Source organism: Budorcas taxicolor, chromosome 20, assembly GCF_023091745.1.
Source record: "Budorcas taxicolor isolate Tak-1 chromosome 20, Takin1.1, whole genome shotgun sequence".
Classification (NCBI taxonomy): Eukaryota; Metazoa; Chordata; class Mammalia; order Artiodactyla; family Bovidae; genus Budorcas; species Budorcas taxicolor.
This window is the reverse complement of record NC_068929.1, coordinates 41,911,300-41,928,290: the sequence shown is the minus strand read 5'-3', so window position 1 is coordinate 41,928,290 and position 16,991 is coordinate 41,911,300. Positions and strand designations below refer to the sequence as shown.

The window sequence follows — 16,991 nt, the reverse complement described above, 5'->3', positions numbered from 1 at the left end:
CCCAAGTGTTTTGTTTCATTTTATTTTGTGTTCACTAATGTCCCATTGGCCAGTTCAAGTCAGAGGCCACCCCCTACCCATTTAAGAAGTGGAGAAATAGATTCTACTTTTTGATGGGAATATCTGCAAGGCTTGCATCCACTGCAAGGCTGTGGATGAAGAAAGCTGAAGAACCTATGGTCATTTTTACATTCTGCCTCACCTCCACTGGCAACACAGGCAACAAATGATTAATGTTAAAACTTCTAGAATGTTATAACTAGATGAAACCAGTTTCAAAGTTGTTCATGAGTTTATTTTTTATTTGATATGTTACTAATGGAAAAAAAGTTTTATGTTTATTTTCAATTGAACTTTTATTTAATCTGCATTTTTATATAGTTCCCAAGTTCAAGTTTTGCTACTTTCCATAGAGTGTTGTTGTTTGTATCTTGATTCTGAAAATATATAGAGTATTTCTCCCTCAATCTGAAACAGTGTTGTTAGTGATGCCCAATTTTATTCCTAAACAACTGGATTGAAAGTGAAAGAGTTAGTGGCTCAGTTGTGTCTGACTCTTTGTGATCCCATGGATTGCACCCACCAGGCTCCTCTGTCCATGAAATTCTCCAGACAAGAATACTGGAGTGGGTCGCCATTCCCTTCTCCAGGGGAATCTTCCCAACCCAGGGATTGAACCCAGGTCTCCTGCTTTACAGGCAGATTCTTTACCATCTAGTGTTAAATAGACAACTCCAACATGTAGATGTTCTTCCAAGTCTTCCCCCTGGGGAAGTTTAATTACCTCCTTCTTCCACACGGTGTCTCTGTTTAGACAGATTGAGAGAATTTAGAGGTGCCTTGGAGACCATCTTCTACCCAAACCCCTCATTTCACCTGTCAAGAAATAATCCCTGAAAATCCAAGTTACTTGCCCAAGGCCGCACAGCCAATCAGTGGTAGAGATGGAGCTACAGTGGCCAGGGCCTCCGATTGCCAGTTTAATGCTTCTTCCACTGTTAATGCTTGTTCCCCTTCTTTCTCTTAAGATAGCCAAGGGATGAGTGCATCCAGTTTCTCTCTCAGGTTACAACCACTCTCGAATTTTCTAAGGTAAACTGTAGGTCATTTCCTCTTAGCCTCTTCTCCAGTCTCCCCATCCTAGCACATAGAAATTGAGATGGCCCTGCTGGGAACTTATCAGATCTGCCATTCTCAGCCAGACAATATCTGCATTTGTCTTTACTGCTAGTATTTATATTGAGTGCATACAGCACAATTCCAAGTTTCTGAAAAGATACTTATAATTTGAGAGTTACCCTTTGTTTATAAAACCTTGAAAACAATTACCTAAATTATTTTTGATCAGATTTTAAAGGAAGTAATCATTCATTTAAGATGACTGAGTTGCAAGACCATATGCTTCTGGTTATACAACCTTTGGTGGAAATTTTCATTTTTATAGCTTGAATTTTTTGCCATGTTTGACTTGAAATCGAATGGCAAAAACTGATGCAGGTGAATACTATGCCTTTTACACATGATGTATGTGTAAGCTTCTCAGCTCAGTGGGCTGAGCAAAAGTGGACATGGCCCTGACAAATGACTGGCTCTTGCAATGGTGTTTCCAGGAGGCTTATCGGGAGGAGCAGTTGATCAACCGGCTGATGCGACAGTCCCAGCAGGAACGCAGGATCGCTGTGCAGCTCATGCACGTTAGGCACGAGAAGGAAGTTTTATGGCAAAACAGAATTTTCAGAGAAAAACAATATGAGGAAAGACGGCTTAAAGACTTCCAGGATGCTCTTGATCGAGAAGCGGTAAACAATACCCTCCTTAGCAATCCTTCTAAGGTTTCTTTTGATCCTTTCTACCGCATCAAGGTAAACAGGGCTCCATTTAGGTGCCAATCATTTCATGAGTCAGTTTTTTTATATGATCTCTCTGTTATCTCCCTGTTTTTAATTTTGTACAGCTACACCAATGGTGCACATAAAATCCTCATACTATACTCTCTCCCTTCAGTCTTGGTTCTTCAAATATTTCACACTCACCACCAGTCCTTGTATCCACGTCTCTCTGATCTTTTTGGTTGTTTGAAGGTCTCCAGTAGATTCTTCAAGAATTGCTCATGGGAATACTATTCCCTGAGTGCTTGTGTATTGATAACAATCAATATGTGCCTTTTATACGAGTCAGTTTTGCCCTGTATATATATTTTCTTCCCTTGGCTATCTTAAACATGTTATTCCATTTTCTTCAGGTATAAAGTGTTGCTGTCCAAAAGAAAAAAAAAAGATAATCTAAGTTTCATGTTTTTTAGATGCATAAAGGATTTTTTTTTCTTTAAAATCCTCTAAGTTTACTGGGATGTTATTAGTGTTCATTATTCTAGGTGAATACTGTTCTCAGGAAATGGGAGCATTTTCAAGCTGTCTCCTTTTTATAAGATACCATGAGTCTTTAATAAGCAATACCTTGCTTTCTGGTAAAACAAGATTTCCCATGCCCATATTGTAGTCTTTTTTCCTCAGAACTAGAACAAGCCATTTTTACAGGGGACCCTGGTTCATTGTAGTTGAGAATGGTTACAGAGCCAAGATATGGGTGCCAGGTATGCTCTTGGCCAACATGATATCATTGTGTTGAGGTTCTATATAGCTCTGAAAGTCAAAGTATCTAATCTTTTAGTTATTTGATATATTAGCATCTTCCTTATTTTTATATGTATTAGTTTTAATAACCAAAATATATTTATATTATCAAGGTGTTTATATGGATCACTTCTTATCTTTTTCCTATTGAGGTTGTTTCAAATGTATACAATCCATTAATCCAGATTTGATTGAAGAAGTGTAAAACTCACATGGGAAGCATTTTAGATAGCTTGTCTTTACTGTCATAAACTATTCATAAAACCAGGCTGTGCAGAAGAGAAAACCTTACAGAAAATAGGAAGGTAATGCTTTATGTATAAATCAATATAAATATGCTTTATAAACCATGCTGATCATGGTTTCCACTGTGATATTTCATGAAAATGAATTGTAGCTTGTGTCAAAATTAGGCAATTTTGAGAAATACCATTCGGAAAGTACTATATTCCCCAGAGTCAAGAAACTCACCAGTGCTTTTGCCTTTGTAGAACAGATATAGCCAAAACGTTAGGAGGAGGGTAGGGAGCCATATCCCCTGTATTAGATCTGCATAATCTCAAGTGTCTTCAAGGGGTGAATTATCTGGAGGATTGTTTCTTTTCTCCTCTTTGACAAGAGTAAACTTGAATGGATTCTGTGCCATTTGCTTACATGAGAAATAAGTGCCTATTTACTAAATATATTTTTTTCACAAGCCTAGTTAATTCTGTGCAGAATAGCAAAGCCCTAGTCTCATGGAGCAGGACTGCTCTCACTGTGGTGAGCAGCATGACCTGTTCTCTCCTTACCTGGCTTGAACTCACTGCAGAGGATTGAGACACTCGGTCTCCCAGAGCCTCAGTGGTCAGAATTGTGAAGCTCTGAATCTCCTGAAAAAAAAAAAAAAAAAAGAAGTCACATCCCTTTCTCTTACGTGATTACTTTTTCCCAAAGCTGAGGTATCTGCCTCCACAGCACCCTTCCCTCTGAGATAACTTGTTTTCACAGTTTGAATGTATTACCTTCTGCAGTAGGAGTAGCGGGTGCCTAAGTAGGGAGTGGGGAGGAAAGGAAGACAGAGAGAGAGAACTTCATGTTTCTCATCAGGGGTTGGTTTTGTTTTTAAGTTAAATATGCTGATCTCTTTTTTGAAGGCACCTGGGCATCAATTCTATTTTAATTAAAACGATTCCTGGTTTCAAATTTCAGTGCCACCTGCTATTATTATCAATAATTCTTTGCAATAGTGTTTACCACTTGTGAGTATTCACTTTGAGTCCAGCACTGAGTTGTGTTCATCTCATGCATTATCATTCTCACAGCCTCATTGGCAGTGGACACTGCTCGTGTCTACATATCACACGTCAGGAAAATGAAACTTAAAAAGCTCAAAGTTGCACAGCTTGGTGGAGAAGCAAGAGCACAGTGGCTCTCAGAGTCTAGGCTCATCACCACTGAGATTTACTGCCTCCCACAGATTTCCTTTCTCCTTTTTCCTTCTTCCTTTATTTGGGGCTGCAACCCACTTTGCTGTGATGGGACCGGAAATTGTGGTGGGTTTAGCATGGGGGAGGAGAAAGGGGTAGAAATAGCAGACTCTGAAGCTAAAAAAGAAGGAAGGAAGGCCTGGAAGGAAAGAGAGAGTGAGGAGAGGGGAAGGGAGGGAGGAGAACTGAGAGGAAGCTGCTTTGGTCCTGCAGAAGGAATTCCTGGGCTCCCAAGGTTTGAGTTCATAGCATCCTAAATATTCCGCATGCCTTCCAGGCTCTTTGTAGTATCAATAATCCCACCTCACAACCCATTTCACTGGCTCTCTCCATAAAGTCTCATCTGAGTGCTCCTAGACTCTCAGATTTCTTTTCCCTTCACACTTTGAGAAGCATGCTGTAAGCATACTTACACTTAAACCAGGTGCTTTCTCCATGACAACAGGGCCTACGAAGCAATACAGCAACAATAGCAAGTACTAGTGTAATTCCTGGACCTGCCAAATGTTCAGAATCTACCTTAGAGGTCACCTAAGCTAACTCCTTTCCCAGCAAAGATAAAGCAAACTAACAAAATAAAGCAGCAACAACAAAACAAATGAAGCTTCCCTTTGATTCAGTGGACAGTAGCAGCCCATTGTCATGTATTTCGCCCCTTGTGACTGAGATATTTGCTCTCACAGTTAATTTCTGTTCATGCTAAGTCTTTATACCATCCCGGCCTCCCAGTGAAGAGATGGAGATGTAGGAGCTTTCAGCCTGGCCCAGGTCCCGTAGCTAGTGGGGCTTCCCAGGTGGTGCAGTGGTAAAGAACCTGCCTGCCAATTCAGGAGATGCTGAAGGCTTGGGTTTGATTCCTGGGTTGAGAAGATCACTTGGGGTAGGAAATGACAACCCACCCCAATATTCTGGCCTGGAAAATCCCATGGACAGAGAAGCCTGGCAGGCTACAATCCAGCAGCTGAGCACACATGCCATGCCTGCAGCTAGGACTTGAGTCGTGTACAAACTGAGGCTTGAATTCAACCACAGCTCCTCTAGGCCCACATTAACCACCATTGTACATTCATTGGGTTGCCTTGGGAGGTAGGTTACATTGGGAGGCAGGTCTTGTTTCTGGAGCATGTCAGCACATGATTGAATTTCTCAAGGAGTTGGTATAACTATTTGAAAACATTTGGTTGTGCCAAGTTTGGCCTTTTACTTGGTGTAAGGAAAGTGTTCCCTAAACAAAATAAGAGTGCAAACCAAGCAGAGAGTGATGTCAAACCATTTAAATATTTTCTTACTTTCTATATAAATACATGTCTTTATGAATTTATCAATTTATTAAGGCTGTAACAGCAGAAGGCTTCATTGTTTACATTTACACATTTGTTGGCAAATGTGTGATATTCTCAAGCCAGAATAATCAGGGAATTTCCAAAATATTTTCTAAGTATAAATCAGTATTCCAGAAGTCTCCTGCTAAAAGACATAGGGCATTAGCCAGAGTAGATATGTTAGATTAATTGGTCTTCTGAGATGGGCACAAAGGGGCCAGCTATGCTTGGTGCCCTGCACAACTTGCCTGTTGCTCTGTGACCCCCAACTCTGTTTGCAGCCCATGAACTCAGGACTTCTTGAATACTTCAGGTCTAATTTATCATTAATCCATGCAGCACACTTCTCTCTGCACTAGGTTTTGCTGATAACATAAGCTAAGGGTGAACTATTTCTAATATTGTCTTTACCATAATACTTAGTACTTAATGTATTAAGGAGAAAGTGCTGTCTTATGATTTATCATTTTCCTGATATGAAAGGAGGTTACATTCTATTTAGAGATTTTCTTTTTTTTTTAGCTATTGAAACGATGACATTATTTTTACCTGAATCACTGTCCGGTTATGGTGATTTATGGGAGAGGAGTTTGGGGGAAAATGGATACATGTATGACGGAGTTCCTTTGCTGTTCATCTGAAACTGTCACAACACTGTGACAACATTATTGGCTATACCCCAGTACAAAATCAAATCTCTAAAATATATGTCTTTTCCTTCTCAGGCTTTAGCCAGACAAGCCAAGATTGATTTTGAAGAACAAGCCCTCAGAGATAAGGAAATTCATGAGCAGATTGCCATAGAAAGAGCTCAAGCTCGTTACAAAAAGCATTATTCAATATGTGCAGAAATTTTGGATCAGATACTTGATCTGTCCACTAAGGTGGCAGACTATCGATTGTTGACAAATAAGTAAGTGGTTTTTTTTTTTATAGTTAATACAATAGAGACACCAAAAAAATTGAGAAAAGAGTAAGATTGTGGCACTAAATTGATGAGTAAAGAGAGACAGTGATTATTCTTGAAAGACTTAGAAGTGGGGTCCAGAATACCTTGATTACAGACTCATTTCACCCAGTTACTAGCCTGATTTAATTTGTATTTATGCCTTTTAACATTTAAACCTTGTGTCTAAATTCTCTATAATTTACAAAGATGACTATAATAATTTATTTAAAATATTAGGAGCTTCCTAGAAGACTGGAATTACTTAAATTTTTTTGTTTTACTAATCAAAATCACTTTTCATTGCACATTCTTTCTAAAAGGAGTCAATCTATTTGTAAGGAAACATTTAACAGTACAGAAAATATTAAGAATACACTGTTGCCAAAATCAGAACAAAGGATAGGACTTCCCAGTTGTCTAGTGGTGAGGATTCTGGGCTTTCACTGGCGTGGTCTGGATTAAATCCCTGCTTGGCGAACTGAGGTCCTGCAAGCCATTCAGCACTGCCAGATAAAGTAGAAACTTAAAAACAAGGAATACGTTGAAATGCCAATTCCTGCAACTGAGCTGCAAATTTTATCTGTGCTTCCAGGTGGAGAAAGCAAAAAGAGCAACACGGTTTGTCATATGATGTCTCATTTCCATTTCTAGCTCTTTACAGAATACATCACTCTTCTTGGTTCTCAGTTTAGAATAATGGTTTTCTCTTGTGGCCCCAGCTAAGATACAATAAGTAGTGTAGTGTATCTGTGGAGAATTATCTCAGCAACAGCTTTTAAGCAAATATGACATCTGGCTTCAGAGACCAGTTTCTTGTGATGTCCTTTGCTGGAAGCTGAAAGGGAGTGATAACATTGCAGTTCTCAGCAAAAGCAAAAGGATAAGGCACTCCACTTAAGTCTGTACACTTTTGATGTTATCCAGACTGAGATCTTCTTGAAAACCCACAGTGAAAAGAATGAAGGCCCCATGATATTCAGGGTCAATAGAAGATGGGGAGATAATCCCATCACCTCTGGACTTGACAGGAACTTTCTCCACTGCTTTCACCCTGACAGCCATGTTTCTGACATCAGTTCAGCTCAGTTGCTCCTTATCCGACTCTGCGATGCCATGAACTGCAGCACGCCAGGCTTCCCAGTCCATCACCGACTCTGGGAACTTGCTCAAACTCATGTCCATTGAGTCGGTGATGCCATCCAACCATCTCATCCTCTGTTGTCCCCTTCTCCTCCTGCCTTCAATCTTTCCCAGCATCAGGGTCTTTTCCAGTGAGTCAGTTCTTCGCAGCAGGTGGCCAAAGTATTCAAGCATCAGCATTGGTCCTTCCAATGAATATTCAGGACCGATTTCTTTAGGATTGACTGATTTGATCTCCCTGCAGTCCAAGGGACTCTCAAGAGTCTTCTCTAACACCACAGTTCAAAAGTATGTTTCTGACATAATACTGTATAAAAACTACTAACTGAAATAACATGATGATGAGGACATTTTGAAGATAAAACTATAATGGTACAAGATTGAGAAAAGAAAAATAAGACTAAAAATTGAAATGAATTAAGGAGTAAATGTTTAAAAATACTTTTTCCTGTTAATATAAATTCAAAATTTTGAAATTAGAATAAACTGATGAAGAAGTAATCTACAAAAAGGTTGAAAAGGAAAGGTGATACAATGCATTATAATGATAAAAAATAGAGTAATAAGATAAAAATAGAGTAATAGAATAAAAAACAGAAAATAGTAGATATAAATATAAAAACATAAAAAAAATAATTTGGAGTGGGGGAAGTACAGCTTGATTCCCCTAAGTAAAATCTCATAATTCAAAATTGAAACATAAACAGAAATCTTGTTCTACTGTGGGGAAATGGAGTGGATGCCCCTTTCCCTATTTCTCCCGCTAAGTACAGTGAAAAACCCTGGACGTTGTGAATGAAACAAGCATAAGAAGGCTCTGAAGATGGAAGGAAGAAGTGGGACTGGCTGATGACCTCAGGACTCTGTGATGAGCTTCCTCAGTTCTTTCTGTTTTTGCCTCACACATCCCAGATTGGAACTGAATATTCTGGAAACAGAGATACTAATGGTGTAGACAAAAAATAAGCCCGACAAGAACCTGCTGTCTCTAGTCGGTTAAGGAGCAGCCTAGCAAGATGAAAAACTTTCAGACGATAACCAGTCTTTTCTAACTATCAAATGCAGGAAAAATGTAGCCCCACTTCCACCTCGGCCAGCAAAGGCGAGGAGGGAGCCTGTCTTCCACCCTCACAAGACTGTAACAAGGGACCCCATCACCCCCACCAGGGTACCATCCCAGAGGCCAGGTAGGAAGCATGGACTTCCACCCCCACCAGGCAGGACCGACCACTGCTCCCTCCCCATGAGGGTCATGTTAGAGGAGCCAAGGGAGGGTCAGGACCTTCACCATTGCCCGGTGGTCACAAGGCCACCCCCACTGTGGTAGAGACCTTGTGAGGGGACAGAACTGCCACCTCCTTCATCAGCAACAAAGATGCCCTTCCCTCTGGTGATGAGGAAGTCCACATGGGGACCTCTGTCCTCACCTGTCAGTAACATGATGGCCCCTTCTCCTTCCCTTCCTCAAGCAATGTCAGAAAAAATCAACTAGAACAGAAGGCTTATATATGATCCAGAGTGTCACAGCATAATCCAAAAATGTGCAGACTTCAGTAAAAAGAAAAGCCATACATCATACCAAAAGCCAGGGAGAGCTCAAACTGAATGTGAAAACGAAATATATAGAATGAAATTTCCAGAGGTATTAATAGCATAAGTTTTTAAGGGGCCTTTACTTTGAAATTTTGTGTCTAAAAAAGGCAATATAGAAATGCTCATATACGGGTTGAATTGTTCCCCTGCCCCAGAAAGCTATATTAAAAGTTCTACCCGCCCCATACCCCAGAGTGTAACATTGTTTGGAAATAGTCTTCACTGATTATTTAAGATCAGGTCATACCCATGGAAGGTGGGGCCCTTATTAACGATGCCTGGTGTCCTTATAAGAAACAGAAAAGATGCACATAGAGAGAACACCTTGTGATCACATCAAGGGAGAATCACACAGCTGCCAGTCAGAGAATGCCAGAGGTCCCCTGACACCCCTGGTAGAGCCTGGAAAGGAGACTGTGAGAAAAGGGTTTCTCACACGCCTGCTCCACGAACGCCTCTGTTGGGTGAGGCTGTGGAGATAGTCTCAGCCATGCTGGCTGGGGGCCAGCATGAAAGGAGCTAGACGTTAATCACCTGTCCTAGGGGCAACGTTGAGTTTTCTCTTCACCCGTAAAAGGATTATTTCTGTGTCAAATAGGTGACCTAAAAATCCCCTTACAGAGCACAAACTTAGCTAGTAAGGTGAGGACTTCCTGTGTGTATTGTTTTTGACTATCATAGTATTTTATAGAGTCATATACTAGTCTGACTTCTGTTCCTCTCTAAATCCTGCTTTGTGAAAATTAATATTGAGAGAACATTGATTATATGAAGTCATTTTTATTTTAATGCAAAATACACAAAATTTTAAAATTCCAGGAGCATTAATATCAAACGTTGAAGGGGTCATTTGCTTTGAAATGTTAAGTGTCTTTTACTTGCAAGTGAATACAGTGTTTAAGCAAATATGTTAAGATCTTTTTACTCTCTACTATTGACTGTCAAGATAACGTTATTTTCTCTGTACTTTCCTAAAGAAGATGTTATCAACATTTTTTTTTCCCAAGAACACAGGGATATTCTTGGTATTAGCCTTCTTACATCAACTGACTTTTGTTAGGACTTCTTAACAAAATTATCAATATTCAGATAAGAGAGTATTGATTCAGTAATTGCCACATTAAGTTTTTGACAATATAAAAGTTGTTAATCATTTACTTCAACACAGGAGCCCATGCCATTTTAAAAATTCATGTTAGAATTTTTCTATGCTTGAGTATATTAGTTATAAACTTCATATCTCTGCAATATCTAATAAATATAAATATTTTATTAGTGGAAAACAAAATATATTATATTTGAAGTTTGCATTTAATGAAAAACTACTGTTGTGGAGAAAAATACATAAAATAAAATTTACCATTTTAACCTTTTTCAAGTGACTTTCAAACCGTTTAAAGTTTACTGGCATTGGGTACAGTCACACTGTTGTGCAACCATTCCCTCCATCCATCTCCAGAACTTTTTCATCATCCCAAACTGAAGTGATGTACCCATTACATAAGTCCCCATTCCCCTTCCCTCCAGCCCCTTGTAACCTCTGTTCTGTTCTCTGTTTCTATGAATCTGTCTATTTTAGGTACCTCATATAAGTAAAATCATATTTGTCCTTTTGTATCTGGCTTATTTCATTTTAGTATGATGTCTTCAAGGTTTATGCATGTTGTAGCATGTCTCACAATGAAATACAGCTCTTTAGGTTGTAATTTCAAGCTAGGTTGTAATTTCAATTTCCACTATTTTTAGAGAAATGGATCTGAGTTATGTTAGGCTCTTTCCTTCCTTTGCACATTTTGTTCCTCTTGGAACTGTTTTTTGATTACTCTGTCCTGACTGCCTCCAAGTCATTCATCTAACTTAAATAGAAAAAGTACTGAAAAATAATTGCAAAGGCTACCAGATGTTCAGTGACAATAAAAGCCACCATACATTAGATTTTTCTGTTACAAATTACTTGCAAATATGCAAACTAGTTGTCATATTAAAGGGGCCTTGGAAAATATTCTGTCTATTCTGCATAAGAGGACACTGATATTGGAACAGTTAAATGATATTCAAAGCTTGCACAGCCATTTAGTATCACAGCTGGAAATCAAAGAAACTAAGTTTTATGATTAGTGGTCATTATTTTTAGATATAGTGTGCTTTTAGTGCACAGTCAAAGCAAGTTTGACTTTAGGTAACATTCATTCATTCATACTACTAAGTTTCAGCCATTTTACTGGCTGTTAGGAATGTCATAGTAAGTGGAACTTCTGGCCTCAAATAGCAGAGTCTGGGGAATGAACATGGTAATAGAAAGGCTAAGATTTAAGATGTGTGTTTAACTAACCATTGCTTTATCTAAACCTTTTTTTTTCTTTCTTTGTTGCTGTAGCCTGATCCCATATAAGTTGATGCATGATTGGAAGGAACTGTTTTTCCATGGAAAACCCATATATGAGCAAGCCTCTCTTAGACATTTACCAACTAAGCTCTCTGCAGAACACCTTGTAGAACTGGAGAAAAGGAACTTGCTAGATAACAATGATTATGAAGAATATAAGGTACCTATCAATGTGGAATAATTAAAGAGCATGCAACGTAATAAATGCCATTGCTTTATATTAATTTGTGATATTATTTCTTTTCATCTCTATTAAATAAAATGGGGTGTTTTGTGTTCTATTTTGCCTTAGTTTAATTTGTATTTATAGTAATAACTTAAATGGCTAGCCTATTCATAATTCATTATCTGTTACTTCCAGTAATATTGGAGAGTGGTCTGAAATAAAATTAAGCATAATACAATAGGTGGATTTCAGAATTTTGAAGTTTTTAATTTATTTGTTAGCAGTTTTCTTTGAGTGAGCTATCTACCTTTGCTTCAAAACCCCTGGTCAAATGGGTTTTCCTAGTAATTTATCTACATAGCATATTGCTTTTAGAGGAAAATAAAAGGGGAGAAGATCTGAGGTTTTGAGTGATACAGATGCATTTTTATTCAATAATTTGATTCAGTGTTGTTTTTTTTTAATATGGGTGCCAGCTGTGCTTCTTAAAAGAGCCCCTGAAAGACCACTGGGATAAACCAGACTGAGATCTTATTATTGGCACTGCCAACTGCTAACTGTGAGGCCTGTAGTGCTAAGAGTCTTGATTTCATATCTGATATATGAAATGGGGATAACAATATGACTACCTTATTGTGTTGTTGTGAAACTTATTTAAGACAATATGTGTTAAACACTTAGCCAAGTGCAATACATGTTGGATGCAAATAATATGTACTAATTTCTTTCCTGACCACCCTGCCCTCCCTATCCTACTTCATCTCACCTTTAGCAGGAAAGATGTGAAATGAATAGCTATGGGATAGAAGTTCTGGGTAGATCATCAGCAATGGAATGGCAAATGAGGCTTTTTATTCTTAAAAATATGATTGAACGGGTTTTAGAAGGGTAGTAAGTACAATATGAAAAAAAGATAAGTTGACCCAATCATTTTCTGATACTTAGCAAATACTCAATGTTTATTGAAAGAAGGCACAAATAAAATTAATGAGTGACAATAAACAGGGCAAAGTGTAAAATAGCACTAATATGAAAATATTAAAAGAAGATAAGCTTTTTATAAAAAGATAAGAGAGATTTTGTTGTTATTATGAGAAACTAAATGTATATCATATTTTAATTGGATAAGTCTATATATACATCTCACTAAAATAATTATTAAGGATTGATCAGAACCTTATAGGATATATGTTCATATTTATTTGCATGGTCATAGAATATTCTAGATCTAGTATGTCAACTTAAAGTACAATGCTGCCTAATAAAATTCTTTGACATTGTGAAGGTATTCTTTGACATGTGAAGGTATTTGTTTCCATTGTAGATTCAAAGTCATTTTATTTGACAGATTTTGCTGACTCATGAAATACTTGTTTCTGAATTATTTCTTAACCAGATCTATCTTGTTGCTTTCATAAATCAGGAGACCTGGTAGTCTGCAGCTTAGCAAAGACTTGTCTTTTTAACTTTTTTTCTTGTTTGGGAAATTGTTACCACAGGAACATGCTTGTCTTAGCCACATCCTGAAGTAGCTGGTATGTTTCTTTTGCAGCAAATTATAAACATTTTCTAGGAGTATGTGAATGTCTGATAATGCTATGTATTTTATTTCTGGATTTGGCTGTTGTCCTGGAAGTGAATATTACCTTAGGATATCTGATACGTGTTATATGCTGTGTTCCTTTTGACTTTGCGATAGAAACTATACCATATACGGGTGTTAACGGATTTACTGTAAACAGTCCTTTATTATTCCCTATTATTAGAACTTTCATTTCTTCAGATACTTGTTAAATGTTTTGCATTTAAGTAAATAATAAATGTCTTAACTTTGAAAATACATTATCTGGCTTAAATCAGTTCAGTTCAGTTCACTTCAGTTCAGCTGCTCGGTCACGTCTGACTCTTTGCGACCCTATGGACTGCAGCACTCCAGGCTTCCTTATCCATCACCAACTCCCAGAGCTTGCTCAAACTCATGTCCATCAAGTCAGTGATGCCATCCAACCATCTTATCCTCTGGCTCAAATAGTCTTTCACAAGAGACAGGGGATCAACACATGTGGCTTAATAAACATGGAACAGTTTTAGCAAAGTGCTAACTTTGCTCAAAATTTTTAATCCTTCAGCCAAATACATAGCTTAAAAATTGATCTTCAAAAAGTTTACATTCGTAGCATATTTTATTAGTGCCTATATCCACCATCCATCCATCCAATACCTTGGCCACCTAATTCGAAGAGCCAGCTTATTGGAAAAGATCCTGAGGCTGGGAAAGATGGAGTGCAGGAGGAGAAGGAGGTGACAGAGGATGAGATGGTTGGATGGTATCACCAACTCAATGGACATGAGTCTGAGCAAATTCTGGGATATTGTGAAGGACAGGGAAGTCTGGCATGCTGTAGTCCATGAGGTTTCAAAGAATCAGACACAACTAGCAACTGAACAGCAGTATCTACCATCTGTACAGAACTGATGCTTCCTGGTTTTGAGATCATACTTTTAAAACTTGGTTAGAGGAAGCAATCATGTTTTCTTTTTTAATTTTTAATTATTTTAATTAGAATATAATTGCTTTACAATGTTGTGATAGTTTCTGTTGTACAATAAAGTGAATCAGCCACACACATATGTACATATCCCCTCTTCCTTGGATTTTCTTCCCATTTAGGTCACCACAGAGCATCAAATAGAGTTTCCTGTGCTATATAGTAGGTTCTCATTGGTTATCTATTTTATACATTGTACTGCATGTATGTCAATCCCAGTCTCCCAATCCATCCCATCCTACCTTTTCCCTTCAGTATCAGTATCAGTTCAGTCACTCAATCATGTCCGACTCTTTGTGACCCCATGGACTGCAGTGTGCCAGGCTTCCCTGTCCATCACCAACTCCTGGAGCTTGCTCAAACTCATGTCCATCAAGTTGGTGATGCCATTCAACCATCTCATCCAGGTCAGAATTTTGTATGATGTGCTCTGCATATAAATTAAATAAGCAGAGTGACAATATACAGCCTTTAACATATTCCTTTCCCGATTTTGAACCAGTTCATTAGAATTTTCCAGTCTGTTGTGATACACAGTCAAAGGCTTTAGCATAGTCAATGAAGCAGACGTTTTTCTGGAATTCTCTTGCTTTTTCTATGATCCAACAAGATGTTGTCGATTTGATCTCTGGTTCTTCTGCCTTTTCTAAATCCAGCTTGTCCATCTGGAAGTTCTCAGTTCATGTACTATTGAAGTCTAGCTTGAAGGACTTTGAGCATTACCTTGCTAGCATGTGAAATTTTAAAAATTTTAAATATTGCACCTAGAAACTAACATAAAAACAATTTTTTGCTCATGTCCATGTCATATATAGCCACCAAAAATTTGACTCCTTTTTCCTCACATTATTTCCCAATCATCATATTCTTTTCTTAGAATGGCTACATGTGAGAGAACTCTGGACCAGGAATGGTGTGGCCAACAATATAATTTATCTCTCCTAAGAGGGAGGCAGAAGCCTCCTTATGGAGCCATACCCTGCTGGGATTCCCAAGCAACCACTACAGGATAAGAGTTGTTTAGTGGAGAATGGGGAGGAGTCCAAAATCCTATGGACCATGAACAACAGGCTAAGCCAAGAGCCCAACTGCCCCAGTTCAATTGACAGCATGGCTCCCACACAGCAGCCACTAGTTCTCAGTTATTCAGTGGACTCCTGTTGGCAAACCCCAAGCTCCCCCAAATGCAAATCCCTTCCATGCTCCTTACTGGCAAAAGACTCACAGGTCCATAGTATTTCATTTTAACATAAGCTGCTTATTAGCAATTAGCTACTGAATGAGTTTGAGTTACTATAACTGGGTATTCAAACTAAATTTAGCTCATGGCCACGGTTTCCTGTTGATGCAGATATTTCTAAGAAGTCCCTACCACAAAGCACTTGGAAATTTGAGGGCTCTACTGTGCATGCCCAGGAGCAAGGTGTAATTGGAATTCCTACAATTTGGAGGGAGGATATTTTGTGTCCAGCACATCATCCCTGTTGTCTGATGCTGGTCATAGTTTTTCATTGCTGTTATTTTTGTTTTCAATGAAAATTGCTATTTAATGATCTCTTAAGTTTGCTGTAGTTGTTAGGTTAACCCTATAATGTGTGTTGTGATGAATGTTTTTATCAGCAACACTTTGACTCGTGATTTACATTAACTAGACTTTAAGATGTAGCTGTATATGTTAGGGTTTAACATTCATGTTTTTGTCACTACTGCAGATGTATCCCCAAATTTATTTATATAATAGAACTTATTATCACTGGATTTATTTTCCCACATGGAAATAGGGTTGTGGGACTAAATGAGCCATGGGGGGGTCTATCTTCCTATATAAGTCTCATCTGACTTATTTGACCCAAAGGCACTATCCGAATACTAACTTCTTCTTACTCTTCAACTCCAGCCTTTGTTGTTGATCCAGTGGCTCTTTAGATTTGACATTTGACAGTGGACTCTCCAGCCTAGCTCTTCTGTGGCTTTCTGACTTCCCAGTGAACAACCCAGATTTTTATGGTTTAGTATTTAATCAGGCTTCCCTGATAGCTCAGTTGGTAGAGAATTCTCCTGCAATACATAAGAGCCCAGTTCAATTCCTGGGTTGGGAAGATCCACTGGGAAAGGGATAGGCTACCCACTCCAGTACTCTTGGGCTTCCCTTGTGGCTCAGCTGGTAAAGAATCCACCTGCAATGTGGGAAACCTGGATTCAATCCCTCGGTTGGGAAGATCCCCTAGAGAAGGGAAAGGCTACTCACTCCAGTATTCTGGCCTGGAGAATTCCATGAACTGTATAGTCCATGGGGTCATAAAGAGTAGAAACCGCCTGAGTGACTTTGTTCTCTGTGGGCTGAATATCAGTTTGAAGCCTGTGTTACTCAGGAAGTGTTGCTGGATAACTGACTGAAGCAAAGTGATCGATTTTAGTAGATGAGTCTTAAGGTCATGTGAAGAGATCCTTTTTTTTTTTAAATTGTGGTTGCTGTGTTGTTTGAGTGTGTGTGTTTAAAGATATCCATTGTATTAGCTCAGGCTACCAAAAGAAAATACTGTAGGCTTGGTGGATTCAACAATAGGGATTTATTTCTCATAGTTCTGGGAAATCCAAGACCAAAGTCCCAGTTGATTTGATTTCCCAGTGAGAACTCTCTTTCTGAATTTCTGACAGCCACCTTCTTGTCATGTTCTCACATAAAGGAGGCAGAAAGAGAACTTTGATCTCTCTTCCTCTTCTTCTTCTTCTTCTTAAAAGGATCCTAATTCCATCACGGAGCCTCCACCCTTATCAGTTCAG

The 16,991-nt window shown here is 38.6% G+C and overlaps 1 protein-coding gene across 1 annotated transcript in view; it reads left to right on the top strand.

The window, feature by feature from the left end:
- Positions 1 to 16,991, top strand: part of SPEF2 (sperm flagellar 2) — a 195,311-nt gene that overhangs the window by 33,418 nt on the left and 144,902 nt on the right. The window contains exons 7-9 of the mRNA XM_052659101.1: positions 1,611 to 1,799; positions 6,150 to 6,337; positions 11,484 to 11,652. Coding sequence (XP_052515061.1) covers positions 1,611 to 1,799; positions 6,150 to 6,337; positions 11,484 to 11,652 — 546 coding nt within the window. The remainder of the gene's footprint in view (positions 1 to 1,610; positions 1,800 to 6,149; positions 6,338 to 11,483; positions 11,653 to 16,991) is intronic.